This window comes from Rhinolophus ferrumequinum, chromosome 6, assembly GCF_004115265.2.
Source record: "Rhinolophus ferrumequinum isolate MPI-CBG mRhiFer1 chromosome 6, mRhiFer1_v1.p, whole genome shotgun sequence".
NCBI classification, from domain to species: domain Eukaryota; kingdom Metazoa; phylum Chordata; class Mammalia; order Chiroptera; family Rhinolophidae; genus Rhinolophus; species Rhinolophus ferrumequinum.
Genome location: NC_046289.1, coordinates 42,971,393 through 42,994,018, shown reverse-complemented (window position 1 = coordinate 42,994,018; position 22,626 = coordinate 42,971,393). Strand labels below are relative to the sequence as shown.

The 22,626-nt window shown below is 49.7% G+C and overlaps 1 protein-coding gene across 1 annotated transcript in view; it reads right to left on the bottom strand.

Annotated features, from left to right (window-relative positions):
- ITGA11 (integrin subunit alpha 11) overlaps window positions 1–22,626 on the bottom strand; it is a 123,512-nt gene that overhangs the window by 82,491 nt on the left and 18,395 nt on the right. Inside the window, exon 2 of the mRNA XM_033109688.1 lies at window positions 11,089–11,200. Within this exon, the coding sequence (XP_032965579.1) occupies window positions 11,089–11,200 (112 nt within the window). The remainder of the gene's footprint in view (window positions 1–11,088; window positions 11,201–22,626) is intronic.

Below are 22,626 nucleotides of genomic sequence, written 5' to 3'. Positions count from 1 at the left end.
GGAAGTTCTCGTCAACTATTTGTTTGAATATAGTCTCTGTTCCCTTCTCTTTTTCTTCTCCTTCTGGTATGCCCATTATTCTTATATTGCTCTTTCTGATGGAGTCAGAAAGTTCTTGTAGAGTTCTTTCATTTCTTTTAAGTCTCAAGTCGCTTTCTTCTTCCATCCGTGTCATTTCCAGATTTCTATCTTTGACGGCACTGATTCTTTCCTCCATCTGGTCAACTCTACTACTTAAGCTGGCTATTTCATTCTTCATTTCTTTTATTGAGTTCTTAACCTCCAGAAGTTCTATTTGGTTCTTTTTTAAAATTTCAATCCCTTTGGTAAAATGTTCCTTTTATTCTTTGATTGTGTTTCTGAGTTCATTAAACTGCCTGTCTGTGTTTTCTTGCCTCTTGATGAGTTTTTTAAGAACTGCCATCTTGAATTCTCTGTCACTTAAGTCACATATTTCCATGTCTTTAAGTTCATTTCCTGGAGACTTTTCATTTTCTTTCTGAGCTGTCTTGTTACCTTTGTTATTCATGGCAATTAATGATTTATTATGTCTCTTCCTAGACATCTGCAGGATTGGGTTCTGAAACAGGTTGATAGAAAGAGGTCTTTCTTTTGTTTTCCAGTAGGTGTTGGTAGAATGTTTTATTTTCTCTCAGACTGCAGCCCTTTTTTCTCTCTCACACTGTAGTGTTATGTTTTCTCTGCACTATTCCACCTTCTCACACAATGGGGGGATTCCCTGGAAGGTGGGCTTCTCATCTGTTAATAGTTTGCCTGGGTCATATGGCGCCGCCTCTGTGGGGGGATGTGGAGAGTTTCTGAAGTTCCAAAGCTCTTCCTGCACCAGATTCAGAGCCTGTGTGTTTAAGCAGCTCTGTTTACTCCTGCAGGGATCCACCCAGATAGGTGGGGCCAGGGGCAGGGTGGGTTGTGAGAAGTGGCCCAGAGCAATGGCGGTGACCACCACCACAGCCGGTCCTACTTCCACAGCTCCCTCTTCTTTGCTGGAACTAGTTGGGCTGCGAGTCCGTGTCTGTGGACCACAGTTCTCAGAAGCAAATCTTCTGTTCTTTTGATCTGACACTGCTACTGTTCCGCTTCTAGCAGCAGGCAGGTGGGGGTGGGGCGAGCTCTGGGAGGGTAGGGTGGGGGCCACTAGGCTCAGTGCTTAAGGCTTCCACTCTCTGCTGGGCACTGAGGGTTTAAACCACCATTTTCAGTCTTCTCCCGTCAGTCTTTGCTCCAAGGTCTCTGCCGTGAGTGTTGGGTTCACCCGTGCTGTCCCCTCAGCCCTGTGGGCCGTAAGCGGACCCCTAGCAGTCGGAGTTCTTCCCTCTCCTGCAGCTGCAGGAGTTCTGGAATGCAGGGAGCTCGGAGCTCTGAGTTAGGTCTGCATCCTGTGCCCGCACAGCCCCGTTTCTGCACTTCTCCCTTTTCTCCTCCCCTGCTCGTTCAATTTGCCCACCTTTAGAGGATTTCAGTAGTGCACCTCTTCGTCTTGCCTGTCTGCTGCGCAGGGAATCCTTTGTGGAGTTATAGTTGTTCAAGTTGTTGTAAATTCCAGGGGAGATTTCAAGAGGTTCACCTCACACTGCCATTTTTATGACGTCCATTTCTTGTCTTTTTGATAATAGCCATTCTGACAGATGTAAGGTAATATCTCATTGTGGTTTTAATTTGCGTTTCCCTGATGATTAGTGATGCTGAGCAACTTTTCATATGTCTGTAGGCCATCTGTTGGTCTTTGGAGAAATGTCTATTCAGGTCCTCTGCCTATTTTTTAATTGATTGTTTTTTAATGGTGAGTTGTATGAGTTCTTTGTATACCATATTTTGGATATTACCCTTTGTTGGATGTATCATTTATGAATATCTTCTCCTATTCAGCAGGTTGCCTTTTTGTTTTGTTGATGGTTTCCATATAGTCAATAATATCATAATACCTTTGTATGGTGACAGATGATTACTAGACTTACTGTGGTGATCACATCATAAGGTATATAAATGATGAATCTCTGTGTACACCTGAAACTAACATAACATTGTATGTCAACCAGACTTCATGATTCCATTTATATAAAGTTCAAAAATAGGCAAACCTAACCAATTTTGATCTTGGTCAGAATAATGGTTAGATTTGGAGGGGATACTGATAATGAGGGTGCACAAGGGAGGCTTCTGGAGCCCTGGCCGAAGTCTGTGTCTTGTCAGGGCGGCAGTTATGTGGGTGTGTTCACTTAGTAAACATCGATTGAGATGGATATGATTATTACATGTATGTCACTTATGATTTGCTCGCTTCTCCAAGTGTGATTCAGTTACATTTTTTTGTTCAAAAAAATAAAAATTTATTCTCAAGATGGAGTCAATTTCAGTGTTAGTTTATTCTCTACCTCGTGTGAGGAACTCCCCTTCCCTCTCCTTGCTGGACTTAGGAAGGACATTGGGGTCACAAAACCAACAGTGTTGGCGTCAGAGAAGGGAGGGAGCAGAAGAGCCCACAGGCTGCTGGGATGGGAGGAGCGGCGGCTGGAGAAGATGCTGAGTTGGCAAGTCCTTCTGGCTTCCTTGAACTGCCCAAATAAAATTTATTTTCTTTCGTGGAGGTTAGTTACCAGGAGACTTTCCTTTCAATGTTTCCGCTACTGAGATTGTGTGTTTCATACTCCAAACCCCTAATAGTTGGCCCCCTGCCTCAACCCTTCTATGTCCCTGAGAACTGGCCTTACCTCCGGCTCCAGTTGACCATTGTGTGTGTGTCAGAGGTTACCTGGGCCCTCACTTCAAGTTCCAGGGAAAAAATTGCTTGCAGATACAAATAGCTTGGGAGCCTTCTGCCTTAACTTAAATGCATGTACTACCTCAGAATTCTCGGGGAGTTCTGGGGCTGACAGGTTCTTCTTGGCCGCTTTCCATGCTGCTTTGTCTTTTGGAAGGCCTGAAGGTGCCCCAGCTCCTGTCTGTGAGGGCCACTGTCTGGATTTCCACTCCTCCAGCCCTCTGCAGCTCACACTGTTTTTGTCCATGCAGCCTGCCAGGGTCTGCTGGGTGGCTTGGCTTGGGGCCCTGGGCCAACATTTCCCCACGAGTACAGTTTTTCTCTCTCTTTTTCCGTCTCTCTCGTGCGTTGGGTGGTTTCATCCTATCCTGGGCTTTGCTTCTGTAGTGATTTATCCTTTAACCAGAATGAGTCATGGTGCCGAATTTTATTTGTTCCAAGAGAAAATAGCAGAGGGCATTTATGAGCTGTGGTGTTGGGAGCCTGCGCTGGGGGCCTGAGCCAGGAAAAGAATGAGCTTAGGATGTTCCTTGGGGATGTTCCTCAGGCAATAAAGCCCGAGGCTGCCCCGGGCTTCACAACCTGTATGGTCACCGAGGAGGAGAGACAGAATTGGATAAGATCTGTCATTTTGTCCAAACAACAGTTCCCGAGGCGCTTTTCCTCAAAACCTCTCCCCGGACTCCCTCTCCTTTCTTGGGGGCTAGGCTGCCATAGGGAGCTAACTGATCCAGCATCTGCACATGGTAGACACTTCGCATACCTTCTCCTGTTTCTTCCTCATAAGAACCCCTTGGGGTTCTCATCTCCATGGCCATTTTACTGATGAAGAAACTATGGTCCAGTAGGTGGATGTGATGTGCGCAAGTTCCCACAGCTTGGAAAGTGGCCTCACAGAGATGTGGACTTAAGTGTGTGTGGTTCTGAAGCCTGGACCTTCCCTGAGTAAGAAGCCACTGTGATGTGCCTTCATTTACCTGCTGAGGCAGAAGATCTGTGCCACCCCCTTCCCAAGACACTGCTGTCCACTGCAGAAAAGTGCCACAAATGAGAGGCTGGGAAACCTTGGGGCTGTAAGGGGAAGGAATGGCAGGGCCTGGGAGCTTCACCCCTCGGCCTAGGGTTCAGAGCCAATTTTTGTGGATTGATTCCTCCATGATTACTTTTCCAGTCAACCTCAAATTCTCCCGTCAGTGGGCCTCTGGGTTTAGCCAGAGAAGATCCTAGTGAAAATGCAAATGTGTTACCTGGAAAAGTCGGTACATAAGGTATTGTAAAAGGATGCCTTACCCAAATTAGAATTTATGTTTGGTAGATATCACCTAGTAATCTTTTTTAGTTTTTTAAAGAACAAAAGAAGTTTCCTGTGAGGTGATCCACTCCACAGTCACCTAGTAATCTTGAGACAGGGGACCCAGGCTTGTGGGTGAACTAACCCTTTGGCAGTTTTCAACTCAGCTCCAGGTGGAAATACCACAGGAAGTGGAAGCACGGGACTGGGAATTGGACACCTGGGTTTCAGTCCTGGCTCTCCCACTGACTTGCCGTGTGACCTTCATGTAGTCTCTTTCTATCTCTGGGCCTCAGTTTCCTTGTCTAAAAAATAAGGGGGTTGGGGTGAACAATTTTTAAGACCCCACTCAGGCGGGGTGGGGTGTCCCAGAAGGTGTAGTAGCCCAGAAGGCCAGTTCCACCATGTTTACTGTCCATCTGTGCCTCCTGAGCCTGCTCCCAGACACTGTCCCTTCCCAACCCACCCGTCTCTGAGAATTGGGGTCCACTGAAGATCACAGCAGTGGCGACCTCTTCTTCAGGGTGAGGAGACAGCCACTCTGTCTCCAGTGGAAGACGTGCATATGCAGAGAGGTTTCTGGGAGAGATGGCTATCCACCTGTGTCCGGCTAGTCCATTCCAACTTTGTCCGCCTTCGAGGCTGAGCCCATTCCCTTATGACAGCAGCGTTTGGGAGGAGGTGGTTGTGGTGTGGGGGTGCTGGCAGGATCTGCACGTAGCCCTGGTGGAAGGTTTCTTCCAAGTCTGACAGATTTCTGGGTTTCCTTCCCCACTGCCTCAAGGTTCATACACAGGGCACCCACTCACGTAGTCCTCTTGGCGACTAAGCACACAAGCCTTGAGTTAAGTTATTGAAAAGTAGGAGGAGGCAGAGGAAGGGCTAAGAAAGATGGGAGGGGCTTTGGGTGCATGATAATAATGAGATATGAGCAGATCTCCTCAAAAATACCCTGCTCTCCCTCCTCCCAGCCCCGCCTCCATCTGCACCCTCAGCTGTCTCTGGGCTCCCAATGCACCCATTTTCCCACACGTGGGGGCACCTACACTGGTTCAGGGGATTTTGTGTGTGCCTGTAGTCACCAGCTTAAGATACTGGGAACAGAAATCTCTAGGCTGGTGGTTCTGCATGTGGTTCTCAGACCAGCAGGACCACCACCTCCTGTGAACTTGTTAGAAAAGGAAAGTCTCAGACCCCACCCGGACCTACTCAATCAGAATCTCTGGAGGTGGGGCCCAGTAATCTGCATTAACAATGCTCCCAGGGAATTCTGAAGCATGCCACCGAGGTTTGAGAACCACTGCTCTAGAGCAGTAATTGCAGACGCTTTACATACATTACAATGAGTCATCGTAAGGTCTCTAGACTATTCTGTGTGCATGGATATGCTCAGGAGTAGTTCATCATATCGCAAGGGCTATAGGCCCGTGGAAATTTGCTCAGTGCTGTTAGCTCCCCTCAGCCGCTTCTGGGGGAAGCACTGGTGCGCTGCACCCCACCCGCTGGTTGGGGACAGGCAGCTCCTCCCCCTCTTTCTCACAATTCTCCCGTCACCACACGCCCCCTCTACTGTACCTCTGATCTCTCTCCCTCCTCCACCCACACCCACAGGCACGCAGGGTTCTGGCCCAGCCCCTCTTCTGTCTCTCTTACCCGCTCCTCTGAGAATATAGTTCTCCCAATACACACCTGAGTCTCTGTCTCGCTGAAGGGCACCGTCCTCTGCTTTGGGCTGGCCACCTACACCACCCAGACGATCCTTACATACTTCAAACCAGTGGGACCAAAGCTTAACTCCTCTGTTGTCCCAGACTTTGTCCCCTGCTGCTGGATCTTGCTTTTCTGCCTTTTCACTACCTTCGCAGTCAGCTAACCTGTCCTCAGTCACCCTCCTCTTGTTTCGTCTCTATTCTGACCCTAGCTCAGCCTACCTTAGCCATACTCACTCCTTGCATATTCTAAGTTTCTTCCCATCTCAGGGCCTTTGCACTTGCTATGCCCTCTGCCTAGAATACTCTTTTCTCAGGTATCCATGATTGTCTCACATTCTCCCTTTCCTTCGGGTCTCTGATTGTTGTCACCCTAGCACTGAGGCCTTCCTTGGCAGCAGCCTGCACCCCCACCCACTGCTCCCAAGCCCCCTTCCCCTGCCTAATGCTTCTTCATTGCACATCTCACCATCTGACCGATGATGAACAAATTAGTAATATGTTTGTCCTACTAGAAGAAAAGCTCCTTCAGGGTAGGGTCTTTACAATTTTGTTTACCATCGAATTCTCAGGACTTAGCATAGATTCTCAGGGATAAATGAATGGACGATGGACGCTCATAAAGCAGGCCCCTTCATCAAGACCCCACCTCTTAGACCCTCCCCTCACCGAGACTTCCATAGTGTTCCCACCAGACCGCCCCTTCCTCTGTCAATTCTAGTCTCCGAATGGTAGCCAAGTTGATCGCTCTAAAAACTCTTGTGAACCAGTCTCCTGCTCTAAAGCCTCCAATGGCTCCCCATTGCCTCCCAGAGACAATCCTGTTGCCTGATAGTTAAGAATCTCCAAAGCACGATCCTCCTCCTTTCAGCCTTTTGTCTAACTGCTCTGCTTTCTGCACCTTCTTCTCCACATGCGTGGTACAGTGTCCTCTCTCTAAATGTGGCTTCTTCTACTCTGTAGAAGTACTGCCTTTGCACTTTTTTAAAAAAATTTTATTGGTGAATATTGGGGAACTGTGTTTCTCCAGGGCCCATCAGCTCCAAGTCGTCCTTCAATCTAGTTGTGGAGGGCGCAGCTCAGCTACAAGTCCAGTCGCCGTTTTTTCGATCTTAGTTGCAAGGGGCGCAGCCCACCATCCCATGTGGGAATTGAACCGGCAACCTTGTTGTTGAGAACTCGCGCTCTAACCAACTGAGCCATCCGGCCGCCCTTCCACCTCTGTACTCTTGCCCATGCTGTTCCCGCCATCTGTTATACTCTTCTCACCCATCTCCATTCTGCACATGGGAAATCCCACTATCTGGAAGTCCCCTCCTTCGTAACCCTCTCCCGATTCCCTCTGCCACCTAGTCCGGCTGAGTTAGTGATTCACTCTCCCCTACACGAACTCCTACAATCTTTTGGTGTGCCCTCTCTTGGTAATTATCATCCAGGATTGGGGCTCTGTGAGCATACGCCCTCTTTTCTGGGCTGGGCTCAGCACTCGTTGTTCCTACACGTGTTTATGTGAATCTGCTATTGTTGAGCCCTGGGGTTACCACAGCCTTGGCTCTGGTGGGACCAGCAGTGTAGCCAGTAGCAGTGTAGCCAGTAGGAGGGGTGTGGCGTGGAGGGCTGAGGTTCCCGGCCAGCCTCAGGGCTGGGGCTGCGTCCGTTCTGTGCCCCCTTGGGCCTACCAAGATCTGGGCTCCAGATCGAGCTCGAACACCTATTAGTTATGTCATCTCTCTCTCGAAACCTCAGTTGCCTTGCCTGTAAAATGAGGACAAGCGCACTTCTCTTATAAGCTGCTCGTGCCCCTGCACCTGCACCTCCTGGGAATTTACCATGGCCTCTTAAAGCCCACTGAGTTTCAAAGGGGTCCCCTTTTGGAGCCCTTGCATGCTGTCAGGCCTCTGCTCCCCAAGTGCCCTCAAGGGGAGGAGGCGAAATGGCCCGCCTTGCCAACAGCTGAGGCTTCTCTCTCCAGGGGTGAGAGCTTCAATGACAAATTGGAAACTTGTGGGGCCCAGCTCTGTGTTATCTCAGCACCAGGAGGCTTCCTGCTCCAGGGGACCAAAGACTTGGAGAAGCCCTCTGCAAACCCTATACCAGAGCTTCTGGGACATCAAATGATCTTAGAAGCCAACTGACTTAATGATTTCAATGTACATGCATTAAAGTCATGTGGATTAAATTTCTCTGAAAATACACAAGGGCTTAAGCAGGGGCAGGGAATACTTAGCCCGGGAGGAATTTGTTTTCTCTTTTCCTTTTTGTGTGTCTGTAATGTTGTTATTGTTGCTAAAACCCAGGCATGTGGAAAACTGTTCAAGATGTGTGAAAGCCTGGGGTACAGTCAGCTTTGCATAGCTTGAGGTCTGACTTGGGGATGCAGTGGGCAAAAGCGGAAGGGTTAAGAAAATAAAGTGGCAGCGCCATCAGGTGTGTCGCCTCTCCTCTAGCCATTTACATCAGAGTCTTGTGCCCTTGACATTCAAGGAGTCTCACCGCCTGGTAAAAGTAGGGGGCCAGACCCCAAGGGAGTCTGCGGTAGAAGACAGCTGCTGGGTCGTGCTCTGGGGCAATGCTGGGACCTGGACTTGGGGGCAGGGGCAGGGGAGTGATGGTTTCCCACGGGCATCTCCGCCCCCTCCGTGCAGATGGCGATCCTCAGTAACCCCATTCTCCCTGCTAGAGTCGCTTGGAGAGATTTTAAAAATATAGATTTCCTGGCCCCACTGTGGGCCCACGAAATGCAGACCAAGGCGTGCCAGCTCTGCCTTAAGGACTGAAAGCCAGCTCCACACCCAGGAATCAGGAAGAGTCTGGGCCATGGGCTAAAGCAATTCCAGCACAAGGTAAAAAGTCATGTGCGCCATTAGAGAGGGGGATTGGGGAAGGTAAGACCATTGTAGGCAAGGAGACGGATCCAGAAAGTCTTCACAGAGAAAGTGGTCTTACCCAATGAATATAATTAACACCAGGTCATATTTGGTCTTGTATTGTTTTTAAATTATTTCAAGGGTATTAGTGTTGTTTCCTCAACTGGTCTGTGAGTTATTTGAGAGTGAAACCATGTCTTACTCAAATCAATATTTTGCAGAGTCTAGTGAAATTTATTAACAGATGCTTAATAAACAAATATTGGTCAAAACAAATTCTATCTTGGAAAAGCCATTTCCATTTACTCTTTAACTCATCATACCATGTAAAGAATATGGATGCTGTGCATCTTATGTCCAGGCTGGTTGAGAGAGGTTCAAATAATTAATTTCGTCTTTCATAGTATGTCCTTAAAAGCATCCACTAAATGCCAGGAATTATACCCCTGATTTCAGGAAGAAAGACAATGAAACAGACAATTACAATCCAGTTTGATTGTTTTCTCAGAAGTGATATCTAAGTCCGTTAGAGAATATGAAAGAAGACTTTCAATTCCAGCCATAAACAATGATGAAAGGTAGACAAAATATATAAAACAACTTTTTAGGCACTGGACAACAGTCAAACACTTGAGAAAAGCTCAATACTTGAGAAAAGAGAAGCAGAGGAGCTATAAACCCATATTTACCCAAACTCTCTCTCTATGAGAGCACTTTTCTTACTAAGCACAGGGAAATAGAGTCCAAAGAGAGCAGCAGTCTATTCCCAGTAAAAACGAGGGCATATATCCATCAGACATGTATACGAATGTTAATAGCCCCAAATGGAAACAATTCAAATATCCATCACTAGTAGAATGAAGATACAAATTGTGTTGTATTGCTACAGAGGAACATTACACACCAGTGAAGAAGCATGAAGTTATAACACATTTGTCAGTATGTTCAACCTCAATGACATCATGCTGAGTAAAACAGGTCAGGTACAAATGAGCATCTACTGTATGATGTCATCTATATGAAGTTCAAAAACAGACAAAACAAATCGATAGCAACAGGAGTCTGAATAGTGGTCACCTGGAGGGGCACTGACTGAGCGAGGGGCACAGAGGAGCTTTCTGGGGAGCTGGAAATGTTTTATGTCGTGTTCTGTGAGGTGACTACAGAACAGGCATACACATATGCAGAAATTCACTGAGCTGTACAGTTAAGATGTCTATGCATATTATATCTAATTATACCTCAATAGAAAGATATCAAGTAAGATACTCCTTTACAAAAAAAAATCTACCATTTATCTATCTATCTATCTATCTATCTATCTATCTATCTATCTATCTATCTGTCATCTCTGAGAGAACCAGCCTGATCTGAATATTGGGGTGAGGTGAGCGTGGAAGGTAGGTGAGGATACCATGGGAGGAGCGAACAGCATGTACAAAGGTCTGGAGAACTGGGAAAACTGATAGAACGCAACTTGACTAGCGTTGAGTGTTGAGCACAACAAAGAAGGAGGAGGAAGTGGAAGGAAAAGAGGTTGAGGATGGCAGGCAGAGGCCAGATTGGGAAGAGGGCAGCACAGGACATTCATGGCCAGTGTTCGTGTGGTCCCTGAACTTGACAAGGGCGTCTGAGAGGGCCAAACAGAGACCTGGCCCTTTCTAGCTCAGGAAGGAAGGAAAGCCTTACCTTCTGTCAGCTGAAAACCAATCAGAGGGAGGAGAATGGCGATTAACAGTACATGTGCATAAGGGGTCTTCTTGGGGTGATGAAAATGTTCTAAGTCTGATTTGTAGTGATGGCTGCACAACCTGGTCAATTTACTTAAAAAATCATTGAATTGTATACTTTGAAATGAGTGAATTTTATGACACATTAAATATAACTCAATACAGTTATTTTAAAAAGTCGGAGGTGACTCCTTCCCTCCTCTTGGTTGCCCCCATCCCAGAGGCGTCCTTTGGATCTTTCTGGCCCTCTCCCACCATTCTGTCTCGCTCTCACTTCCCTTGGCCCCACCACTGCCTGTGTTTTAACTTGTGAGCACATTCACATCCATCTCCTCAGACACCCCCCACAGCTCTGCAAGCAGCCAAGACCAGAGGTGCTGCCCCCACTCATGAGACACTGAAGCCCTGAGAGGAGATGGAAGGATGTAACTAACTAGTACGGGTTCCTGGGTGCCTGCTAACTGTGCTATCACATAACCAGGAGAAGGAATGGGTGTTCATTCCCATTTCTCAGATGAGAAGACTGAGGACCTCTGAAATGGAATGCTCAAGTTTTCATAGACAGAGGCAGAGTCTATGTAGCCTCTACCTGCCAGGACAAGGAGTCAAGTCACTGGAAACGGGCATGTCTACATGTGAGGGCCAGTCTGGCAGCCACTTGACTGAGGGACAGGATGGTGGGCCAGGAGTGGGGGTGGCAGCTTTCACTTACCACTTCTTGCCGCCGATGTCGTGCTGCTGTACCGTGTAGCCAAAGAAGGCGTCCCTGGAGCCAGAGATGACCTGGGGCTTCCTGGTGTCCATGTTGAAGGTGTCTGTAAAGCCTGGGGTGGGGAGAAGAGGAAAGGAGAGGAGTCAGGCAGGTGGAGGTCTGGGTCTCAGAGGTATGGGGGGCCCCACGGGCAGGTCACCTACCTTGGAGAGTCTTGGCTGTCGGGGAAATACGTTCCCCTATCTTGGGGAGCCCCTCTATGAGGAGGTTGACATAGTCCCTACTTGGCAGAGTCCACAGTCTGATGGAAGATTCCCAGCCCCTGCCCTGTGGGGGCCATAGTCTGATAGGGAAGGCATACAACCTATTTTCAGGGAGACCCAGTCTGAATTGGGGAGACCAGTCCCTTCCCTAGAGAATTTCCAGTCTCATGGGGAAGAAATATCTCCCTTCCTTCATCACTCTTTTCTCCACCTCTACTTCTTCCAGTTTCTGCTGGTCTCCTCTTCTATTATTTTTCTCTCTTTTCCCTTCACTCTCCTCCTTCTCTCACCCCTCCATCTCCCTTCTCTCATCTCTGTCCCCTAAAGAGTCAGGGAACTGACTTCCAACCTCCCCGCCAAGCTTGGGGTCCTAGTGGCCATGCCCCAGCACTGCTGGCTCACCCCCTCCTGCTGAAGCAGTCTGCAGAGCTCTGCCTGTCTGCAAAGCTCTGGCTTCTGCAGGGGCCACTGCGTGGCTGGGGCAGCTGAGGAAAGCAGAGAGACAGCCCCATAACTCTTTTACCCTAGCCCCCCAAATCTTCCTGTTTGGTGAATCACATGGCAGTTTCCACCTCATGGAAAGCCTTGTGTTGAGCCAAATGCTTTGCCCTTTGGCATCTTTGTGCCCAATCACAAGCAATAACAACTGACATCTGTATAGCAGCTTGGGTTTCTGCCGTCACTGACCCTCACAGGACTTGGGAGAGTGAGTAAGCATCATCCACCTTTGGCAGAGGAGGTCCGGAGGTGTTCAGGGCTGCACTACAGGTCAGCAGTAGCAGCAGAACTAGGGAGGACCTCAGATGCCTGCTTTGCGACTGCTCCCCTCCATTTTCAGGGCATGTTTGGCCTGTTACACATCTAAGCCATGTCTCTATCCAGTTGTCACTACTAACAGGGCGACCAAACGTGGGACCCACGGGGCTTACTGGGTGGACTCCTACCACAAGCCAAAGCCTTCAGATCATGGAAAACCAATCAGCAGAATAGAATTTTGTCATTGTTGCCCCTTCCATGTGTAGGGCACTTTATAAGTTTCAAAGAATATTCACATGTATGTTATCATTTGATCTCCATGACAACCCTGTGATGGGGGCAGCAAAGGGGAAGCCAAGGGTCAGAGAGCTGAAGTGACCTGCCCAAGGTCCCAGAGGCTGCAGGATAGAGCTCTGAATCTGAGGCTTGCACTGCGAGCGTCCTACTGTCCACCCCGGGCACTGACCTCTGGTCTGAATCGTTGCGGGTGATGCCCTGGGTCACCTACTTGAATGAGGCCTATTGTAGAGAAACGAGTGGTTTCTTCCACACTTTTTTAATTTTACTCAGCAAATGGATACAGTGGCCAGAAGTTCCATCATAAAAGCCATAGACTTAGAGTCCCCACAGGCAAAACTAGGACACCTTACCGTAGGGATGTTAGATATGTTTATCTCACCCTTGTCAACTGATTATTAGTGTTTCCTGGAGCAGTGACTTAACAAAGATTCTGAGGTCAAGTCTGGGCTCAGTGGGCAAGACTAGTGCGATCAATGGCAGTGCCTGCTGCGGATACAGGAGAAGACAGTGGTAGCAAGTGGTTGTGTAGCTGCCAAACCTGTGATTCTTACTCTGCCACATGAATTTAGTGTCGTGGCCCTAAGTGGCGGTGGGAGAAGAAGAGTATGTTAGACCATTAGTGTCTTATTTACGAAGTCCAGACCATGAATGGACTTACCAGCCTGGATAGCAGCAGGCGGCCTTGGGGAAGGGGCGCCTGGTCAGGTGAGGACAGGGGGTGAAGGAGCAGAATTCTTTGGCCAGTGAGGGCATGCCACAGCGGTGCGAGACACCAGTGTCAGCTGTGCAGAGCTGGGAGGTGCGCAGAGAGTGGATGAAGAAGTGCAGTTGCAGACAAGGACTCACCGTCTCCAACTGTTTCCCAGGAATGGACACACACACACACACACACACACACACACGCACACGGACATACCCACATGCATGCACACACAGAGAAATACACAGTGCATACACACATATGGACACACACATGCACAGGCCACACACAATGCCGGACTCTGGGGCAACACTTTATTTGGCTCCCTGGCGCCCCCTGGAGATGTCCCCGCGATGGTTCATAGTCCTCCCCTTCCTGCATCTGACTCCAGCAGAGGGAGGGGGCTCTGCACAACAGGAAGGAATGCTCTGACAGTCAGGAAATCCAGACCCAGGCCTGCTCCCAAGCCTGCGGAGGTGGTGAGAACCCGTGAAGAGGAGGCCATAAATCGTGTCTTCACGGCCTTCCCACTACCAGTGCTTCTTGTGCAAACACGGCCAGAAGGATTTTGCCAAGACCTATCAGCTCCCATCACTCCTCGTCTCCGTCAGTTTCCCACCCCACTCGCAGTGAAAGCCAGACTCCTCCCTGCAACGCCCTGCATGAGCCCACCCCGTAGGCCCCTCATTTCCTGCCCTCCCCTCCACCCCTCTGCTCCAACCACACTGCCCCCCTGCTGTTCCCAGATCACTCAGACTTATTCTCTTCAGCATCTTTGCCCTGGCTGTTCCTCTGCCTGGAATATTCTTCCCCCAGGTGTCCGCACGGCTCACTCCCTCAGGTCATTAGGGTCCCTGTTTCAATGCCATCTTGTCCATCCCCAGGTCCCCCTGTCACTCTTATCCCCTTATTTTTCAGGTTTCCTCCTGGTATGATCACAAACATAGTGCATGTCTATCTGTTTATTCTCACCTGGCTAATATTCTAGAATGTTCATATGTTCTCTAAGTGCCATGACATGCCGCTATCTCCTTACTGTATACTTAGTTCCTCAAATAAAGATCTCGCTATAGTTAGTAGTCATAGATATTGATTGATGGCATGGTTAGAGACCAGGACCCACATTTGGCTGGGATGCTTTCTTCCATCAATGAGGAAGAAGAAAAAGAAAACAATATTTCCTGAGCACTGACATATTCTAGGTACTATTCTAGGTATTTAACCATTAATTTTATATTAATTATTTAAACCTCACACCAACCCTGTGAAATATGTGTATATTTACACACACACACACGCACACACACACACACACCTCTGGGAGGTCAAATAAATTGTCCCAAATCACTCAGCTGGGAAGAGGTTAGAGCAAGTCCGTGATGAAGTAGCTTGGGCCCTGGGTGATGTGTTACCCCTGGGAGATCAATCTTTCATACAAAGGACCCCCTTGGAGGGAGGGAAATTCCTTTTCAGAGAAGGGCTTCCCTCCTGCCTTTCAGCGCCCGCTCCCCGGCTTGGGTTTGAGTGCGAGAAGCAAATGAGAGAGAAGGCAGAACCCTGAGCTCCTCTCACACAGAACTCTGTGGAGGAGCAGTGCTATCTCCCCCAGCGCCCCCAACCCCAGCCTCCTGGGGGCAGGATTCGTGAAGTCTGGCCACAAGGAAGAGGACAAAACCCCTCAGGGCTGGGGCACTAAGTCGCAAAGTTCTGGTTTCTTCCCCCAGTTGGCATTTGCTTCCAACCAGAGAATGGATTTCCTAAAAATGATGTCAAGTCTGTCTCCCTAACCTCGGCCCTGATCTCTGGCTGTTCCTCTGCTGGTGCTTGGCTTTCATGCTTGGGGAATGTATGCCGCTCAGAGATTTATGAACCCCAAATACCAACAAAACAAAACAAAGTTGTTTTTGATGGGAACCAACAGGCCAGTTGCAGTGACACTGGAGCCGCGTTGGGCAGCTTGCCACTTCTCTGCCCTTGATATTGATGATAGAGGGGGAGAAAAACCACAGTTCCTGGGCTGCTCTCCTATGGACTGTAGCCAAAGTTGTATCAGCTGCTACTCCCTTTCTCAGAATCTTATTTGTCTTTTTCAAAAGCATCAGTGAGTCCCAAGAAGGCACTGAAATCACAGTGGAGCTTGAACATCAATGGGACGCATGGCTCGCAAACCCATCCCACCGGGCTAAGGTGGAGGCCTCCGCCAGGTCAGCAGGGGGAGTGTCAAATCCCAAATGCGAGACACACTGGCCAGCACTTGTCTAGAGCTACAGTCAACGCCACAGCTCCTCTCCAGCTTAAGTGGGCTCCGAGCGTCCACATTGCGCACACCCCCTTCCCCCTGCCCAGATGCCAAATAACTAAATATCTTTCAGGGATCTTGGGAGACAGTCCAAAATCCCATGTAGTCCCAACACCCTCTGGGCCTCCCAGCCTCATCTTGTGTGAGTTTTCCTCTGCCTGCCTGTGGTCCAGGTACCGGGGCCCCCCTTATGCTCCCCGGATGTACCTTACTTCTTCCCACCTTGGGGACTTTGCACAGGCCGTTTCCTCTGCCTGCACCTTTGGGATGAACTTCTCATCCTTCAAATCTCAGCACAAATGGCACATCCTTCCCCCGTCCCCTAGGAAGCCTCCCTGACCCCTGCTTACGCCTGGTCTGGCCTAATGATCTCATCACCTGTCATACCTCCCTAACAGGCAGCAGGTGCCTCCTCCTTTGCTTATCACAGTTAGTAATTATACACAATGGATGTGATTATTTGATTACTCCTATCTTCCCATCAGGATGGTGATTCCGGAAGGGCAAGCCGGGGTCTGTTTACTCATTGCTGAATCCAGCACTGAGCTGGGGCCTAGCCCCGAACACCGGCGAGAGCTAAGCAGGACAAAAAGAGAGTAGAGACCCTACCAGCTTGGGACAGCGGCCTGTGGGAATGGCGGGAAGAGAAAATGCAGCACTGTAAGCAGAGTGCCATGGCTGTTAGAGACGAGAGGGGCAGCTGCAGGCAGATGTCAGGGAGCCTGTGGAGGTGTGAGCCGGCCTTGAAGGCAATGGTAGGAATCAGTGAGGTGGCCCAAAGGTGGGAGGCAGCAATCCCTAGTGCAGATGTGGGGCCAGGGAAAGGAGGGAAAAAACCAACCTGCCTGGATGAAGGTCTCCTCCTGCTCTCCTGTCAGGCTCCTTGAGGGTGAGGCCAGGCATGGAGAGGGAGCACTTCAGTTCAGGAAGGACTTGTTAGAAGCCTGCCTTTAGCCTTCATTCACTAATGGGGGGCACTGGCCATTTACTTCTCTTTTCTGGTTCTCAGTTTACTCATCTATAAAATGGGTACAATAAAACTTACCTTGAAGGGTGGTTGACAAGACTGAATGCAGTAAGGAACCTGTGGTGGTGCCTGGTATGCTAAAGGCACTCAATAGATATCAGCCGAATTGAACCGAATCAAGTTCCCCTGTTCTCTGAGCTGCTTCAGTGCCTTTGCCCATGCTGTTTACTGTGCTTGGAAGGCCTTCCTTTCCTTCTCAAACATCAATGCCCAACTCTGATGACACCTCTGCTACAATGTGGTCCTTCTGGGTTGCTCACAGCTTCTGTTGCTTTCTGCCTTAGATTACAGCAGTTTACACATCTGCCTTGCTCTCTGATTCAGCTGCTATTCAGGCCAACATACAGGAGTGGCTTTTTTATCTTTTGACTCTCGCCTTCTGCCAGAAAGATGCAGGGAGATTGGCCTGATGGATTTCTCCCCTTCAGAGAGCCTGTTCTCAGAACCAGTACCTGTTGGCTTCTTCCTGCCTTAGTTTACCTCCCAGTTCTCTGATGTAGGTACCATTTAGGTAATAACAAAAATGACAGCATACATGTACATAATACTCACCATGTACCAAGCACTGTGCTAAATTTATTTAATCCTCACAACTACCTGTTGAAGTATATTATTATTCTCATTTTATAGATGAGGAAACTGAGACACAAAGAAGGCAGGGAACTGGCCAAGGTCACACAGCTAGGAAGCGGCAGGGATGGATCCTGAAGCCTCATTTGTCCTGCCCTGCGCTGCCTGCCATCATCCAGCCTTCCTCTCCTCTGTCAGCCTTCACCCTTTGCAGACACTTGAGCTCCTTGCTGTGGTGATCTCACCCCCGGTCCCCCACCCTGGGTCCCACATCTTCAGATCCCACTCTCTAGAGAACTGATCACACCTCAGGAGACCAGGTCTGCCAGAAGGGCCAGCCAGAGTCTGAGGGCCGGGACGAGGCACCAGACAAGCTGACAGCGAGAAGCCACTCTGGCGAGCCTACGCGTGAACAGGGCTCAGCAGCGTGCTGCCCCCAGGCCTCGCTCATTCTCTGGGCTCAGCTTTCTGTTATAGACGCACCTGTGTAAGCAAAAGCTTTCATTTTCCTTGGATGGTGGGAGCTGGGATGGGGACAAAGGAGGCTGAAATATTACCCAAACTCTCTGGTATTATCTCCCTCTTCCCAGTTTTACTTGGACCCCAAGAATCTTCATGTCTAAAAGCAAATCACAGATGGGGGTGGAGTGGGATAGAGAAAAGACCCTGAAACTGGCCTAAGCAAAAAGGAATGGTAGAGTGAACCTCCTGCTGCTATGGAAAAAAAAAAGAAAAAACCCCAAACGTTCCAAAGTGAGACAGAATGAGCTTTCGATGCCTGAGCTTTAGGTGCCTCGTCTGCTTGCTGCCCCTTCCACCTGGGTAAATTGCAAAAGGTGGTGGTTCTTGCTCTGCCACCAGCCATCTCTCCCTTCTGCCCTGAGGCCATTGTTTCAAAGGTGGGCATTGTTTTAATGGCAGGTTTGGGGGCATTGCTGGTGAGGCCCACGTCTTAAGCACTAGTGATATATGAAAGAAGAGCTGGGGTGGGGGCGAACGTGGTCCCATCTCATCAGGGAAACTTCTAGCCAGATGGAGGAAAAATGCTTCTACTGAAGAGGAAGTGGTCTTAGCTCAGTGAGCCTCCGACTCGGGAGAAGCGGCATCCTGAACTTTGGGGCCTAGTGCCCTCATAGGAGACCTGGTAGCTCTGCGCTCCAGGATGCCCTCAGGAGGGTGCAGGAAGAACCATCCCCCCAACCTTGGTGAGTGGAGGAAATGTGCAGTCCCTTCCCTGCTGGTAGACGCTTGGGCAACAGGGAAATTGCACTGTGTGGTGAGCTTTTCTCCGCCTGCACCTCTACTAGTGACAGGGTTTAGTGAATACCTGTTCAGTGTCGAGGTTAAACCTGTACACCGAGCAGACTGAATTCCAAGCATCTTCTCCCCATCCCAAGACTCTGAGCACGTGAGGACCAGCACTGGGTTTCACTTATCTCTTCATCCCCTCTATAGGGTTTGAGACACAGTAAGTGCTCAGCAAAATGTGTTGAATTAAAGCAGCCAATTCAGCTCCGCTTACCATCAACTCACAACACTTAACACTGTTAAGCATCATGTACGAGATAGTCACATGGATTAACTCACTTATTCCTCACAACAATCCTATGAGATAGTTATAATCATGTTCCCTATTTCTGAAGTGGAGAAACTGAGGCGCAGAGCTTCTGTAACTTGCCCCACATCATCTGTCTACCCAGTAGGTGGCAGAGCTGGGATATGAAAACAGGGTCCCGCTCGAGATTGCATTGTTAGCCCTGATTCTTCACCCCTCTCTACCCACACCCTTTGCCACGTGACTTCGCAGCTCCTCTCACAAAAGGAGCAGAGTAGCTCCCCCCACCCCTACTTGGCTTTGGGCTGGGCCAAAGGAGGCAGAAATGAAAGTGTGCCAATTCCTAGCTGAGGTCTTAGGACGCCTTGCTCACTGTACTTCTGCCATCAATGTGAGACGTATTTGCTCAGGCTAGCCCATGAATCCCAGGAAAAGGATGAGACTTTTGGAGCAGAACTTCCCCAGCTCAGTCGCCCTAGCAAACCCTGCTGAGATCAGCCATCCCCCAGATGAATGAGACCAGCAGTCGTTCAGTGGAGCTTAGCTTACTTAGGTCAGCTGCTGTCCAGCTGACCTCAGATATCTGAACTAAATAATTATTGTGTGTCGCTCAGATTGAGGATTCTTTGTTACATGGCATTATTATAGCATTTGGTAACTGATACAGTCTAGCGCTTAAAGGATGGATCATCAGAGAGGAGGAGGAACGATTTCACACAGTGTTTAGGCAAGGACAAAAGGAGAAGGGCGGCTGGGGATCTGTAAGGACTCGTGGTTTCTGGGGTAGTAGCCCAATCATTCTCTTCTCAAGAGCTCATGGGGAATCCAGTGAGAGGCAGGGCTCGGCCTGGACCTCGCCTGCCAGGGAGCAGTGTGGCCCAGTGAGCAGGTCAGGACCACACACTGAGCCTCAGAGCTGGGCTGTCCTGCCTCATCAGGAGACAGAATGGCAGACACATAGCACAGACATACGGACAGACCCCCAGGATCGATTCTGGGCTCCAGAGCAGGCTTTGTGCAGCCACAAAGCTTCCATAGCATGACGACCTTCCTGTACCTCATTTTTTCTCCTCACAGTTGAACTGCCCTTCCCCGCCCCAGATATTAACCACTGGCTCAAACACAGCGTGTAGCAAATATGTTATTAAGGAGGGGTAACTTACTAGGATTTTGTTTTTAAGAGCAAGCAGGGATCTTAGAGATCAAATGGTCTAGTGGTCTTCACTAAACTTTGTTTTTCTGCAGTGAGCCCCACCATTTTGAACAAACTCTATACATGAAAAGCAGACACAAGAAGTTGAGGTTCGGGTTAAGGATAGGGAACAAAGAGTAGCTCACCACTCCCAGTAACACCTAAGGTACTTCCTTGGAATACTAGGGTGTCCTGGAGCACAGTTTGAGAACCACTTGATTGGGTTTATGGCCTTTGTTGTTACAAGTGAGAGAACTGAGGCTAGACGAGGGGGTGGGATTTGTCCAAGCTTTTCTTCATGCCCATCTTTATTCACCACCACTCCTCTGTAACCCTCCTCTATAGTCCTTCAATGCAATAAATGTCTACTTGTGTCTATGAAGTTCCAGGTTTCATGCTGGGCAATTGGGACCCCAAGTTGAATAAGACATGAATCCTGGTCTTCAGAGCCCACCCTCACTTGGGGTGGGTGGGCCAACTGACACGACTGCATGCCACCAGAGCCAGACGTGAAGCCAGAGAAGGTTGCCCCAGGTCAGACTGATCTAGGTTCTGGTCTTAGCTTTGTCACTACCTTGGCCGTGTGTCCATGGAGAGTCACGATGCCTCTCCAGATGGGGCCTCCGTTTCCCCATCTGCAAAACCAGAGGGGTCAGCTCTCTGCCACTGAAGGCCCTGCCGCGGCACACGTCTGAGAGGTTCTCTTGGGCAAACTCACAGCCAGCTTCTAGTTGTCAGCATGAAAGCATCTGTCTCGAGGCTCTGCAAACAATTTAGACTTGGGGGTCAGGCCATGTGGAGGAATGCAAACTCATCTTGGTGTTGCTCAGAGCCAAACACATTCAGGAAGAGAACTCTCCAGGCAGCAATGATCATAGTTTGCATTTCTGAGCCAAAGGGAAAAACTGAAGAAAACCATCATCAAACGCTCTGCGTTATCCTCTGTCTTTGCTTGAACCATGGAGACCAGGCCCCAGGGCCTTGCTTCCCTGGCTGCGGCTCTGGGCTCGCGCAGATGTCAGAGGGACGGAGGCCTTGGTGAGGGTCCAGGCAATGTGGTCACCTTTCTAAGGAAGCCTTGAGCTGTCCTGGAGATGGACCATGGTGCTAAACCCTCAGCGAGATTTAGAGCACGTGGGCAGCACCACGGTTCCTTTTTATTTAAAAAGCTATGGACCCCAGGCTGTGTGAACTGATTCCTTAAGTACATGGCTATGTGGGCTTGGAATTACAGAGACTTCTCTCTCCCTAGGGTCCTCTAGGAATGGGACTAACCATCCCATTTGTGGGGAGAAATGGCTGGAGGACCATTACCAAGGCCAGGGAATGGGCTCCTGACATTAGGACAACTGGCTGTAGGACTCAGAAAAGGGGACATGGGAACATCGTGTCCACCTCCTAAGAGAGAGCACTGCTATGGCAAGTAGGACTACGCTGGGTGTCAGGAGACCTGGGTTCTGCCATTAGGACTGGCAGAACCTTGAACAAGATATGTCTGCTCCCTGGGCCTCAGTGTCCCCTTTAGAAAATGAGGCAGCTGGGCCCGGTGGTGTAAAAACCTTTACAGTTAGGCTGCTCTGGGTCTCTGTGCCCTTCTTCGCTGGATTCTTCTCCAAATCCATCTCCCTTGGGGGGGAGGAACAAACAGACGGCCACTGCCCCTGCAGGTCCATCCGATTGGCTCGTAGGCCTGAGCCATTCCCTCCCACCCCTCTAGCTCTGGGGTCCAACGCAGTGCCCCTCAGCTTCAAGACGCTTAGGACAGTGAGCTGCGACACCTTCCCATCCGCCCCCGGGGCTCAGCATTCAGCTGGAGCTGCTCCTGCTGGAACTGGGGGCCGTGCATAGGGAGGGCCGGTGGTTGACGCCCTCCTGTGCTTCAGGAGACCCTGCCCAAACTCCGGGCGCCTCGGGAGAGGGGCAGTCCCTCCGCTTCACTCTTGCAAAAGACCACCCTGTTTTCTAGCTCCTCTAATCAACTCACCAGCATCTTACTTCTTTACAAAGTGACTGCCCTCCTGGATGTGACTTCCTGTCTCTCTGCTAACTGCTCATTTCCCACGGCCCTTTCCTCTGAGAGAAACACCATGGAGTCCGTCCTGTTTCACATTCCTCCGACCACTGAGCTCACCAGCTGACCACTGTCCTTCATTTTTCTTCCCTCTGTTGGATAGAACCTTGTGTCTGGATGGGGTCTCCTATCCTTGGTTCCTCGTTCTCATGCAGGTCAGAACATGGCTCACTGGGTGTGTGTGTGTGTGTGTGTGTGTGTGTGTGTGTGTGTGCACGCGTGTGCACTCATGCAAAGCCAAGGGATTAGCCAGAGAGGACAGGTCGGGAGGGGGTAATGATAGGCAAAGTCCTGAGAAAGGAGAGCGTTTACGGGATGGAGGTGCCTTCCGTCTGAGGGACCAGCTCCACCCCCAGACTGGACAGAGGAGCGAAGGCAGAGGGAGTTCGTGAGGAGACTTCCATGGAAAGGCACCACCCCCCCCCAGGGCACGAGCACACCACTTGTTTCTTTGGGAATGTCTCAGGGAAGTGATCTCATCTGGGAACCAGCATGTCCCCAGCCCACACCCACTGCTCCGCTGGCAGCGAGCTGCTCTGAGCGCGCCAGCGGCTGTTTCATGGGTGGCTATAGCCACATGTCCACCTTCCTCAGGAAGAGCCCCTGAAAAATGTGAGCTTTTATGTCCTCCTAATGTTAAATGTGTGAAAAAGAACACATCAGAATCAGAAAGCTTGGTTGTGTGTGTGATGACAGGGCAGGACGCTGTCACTAAACGAAGTCTAGGTTCCACTTGAGCACCGAGCCCCGAGGAAGCCCTCACATGTGTGCAGAGGTGTTAACTGGGAAAGAGCTGTCACAGTCG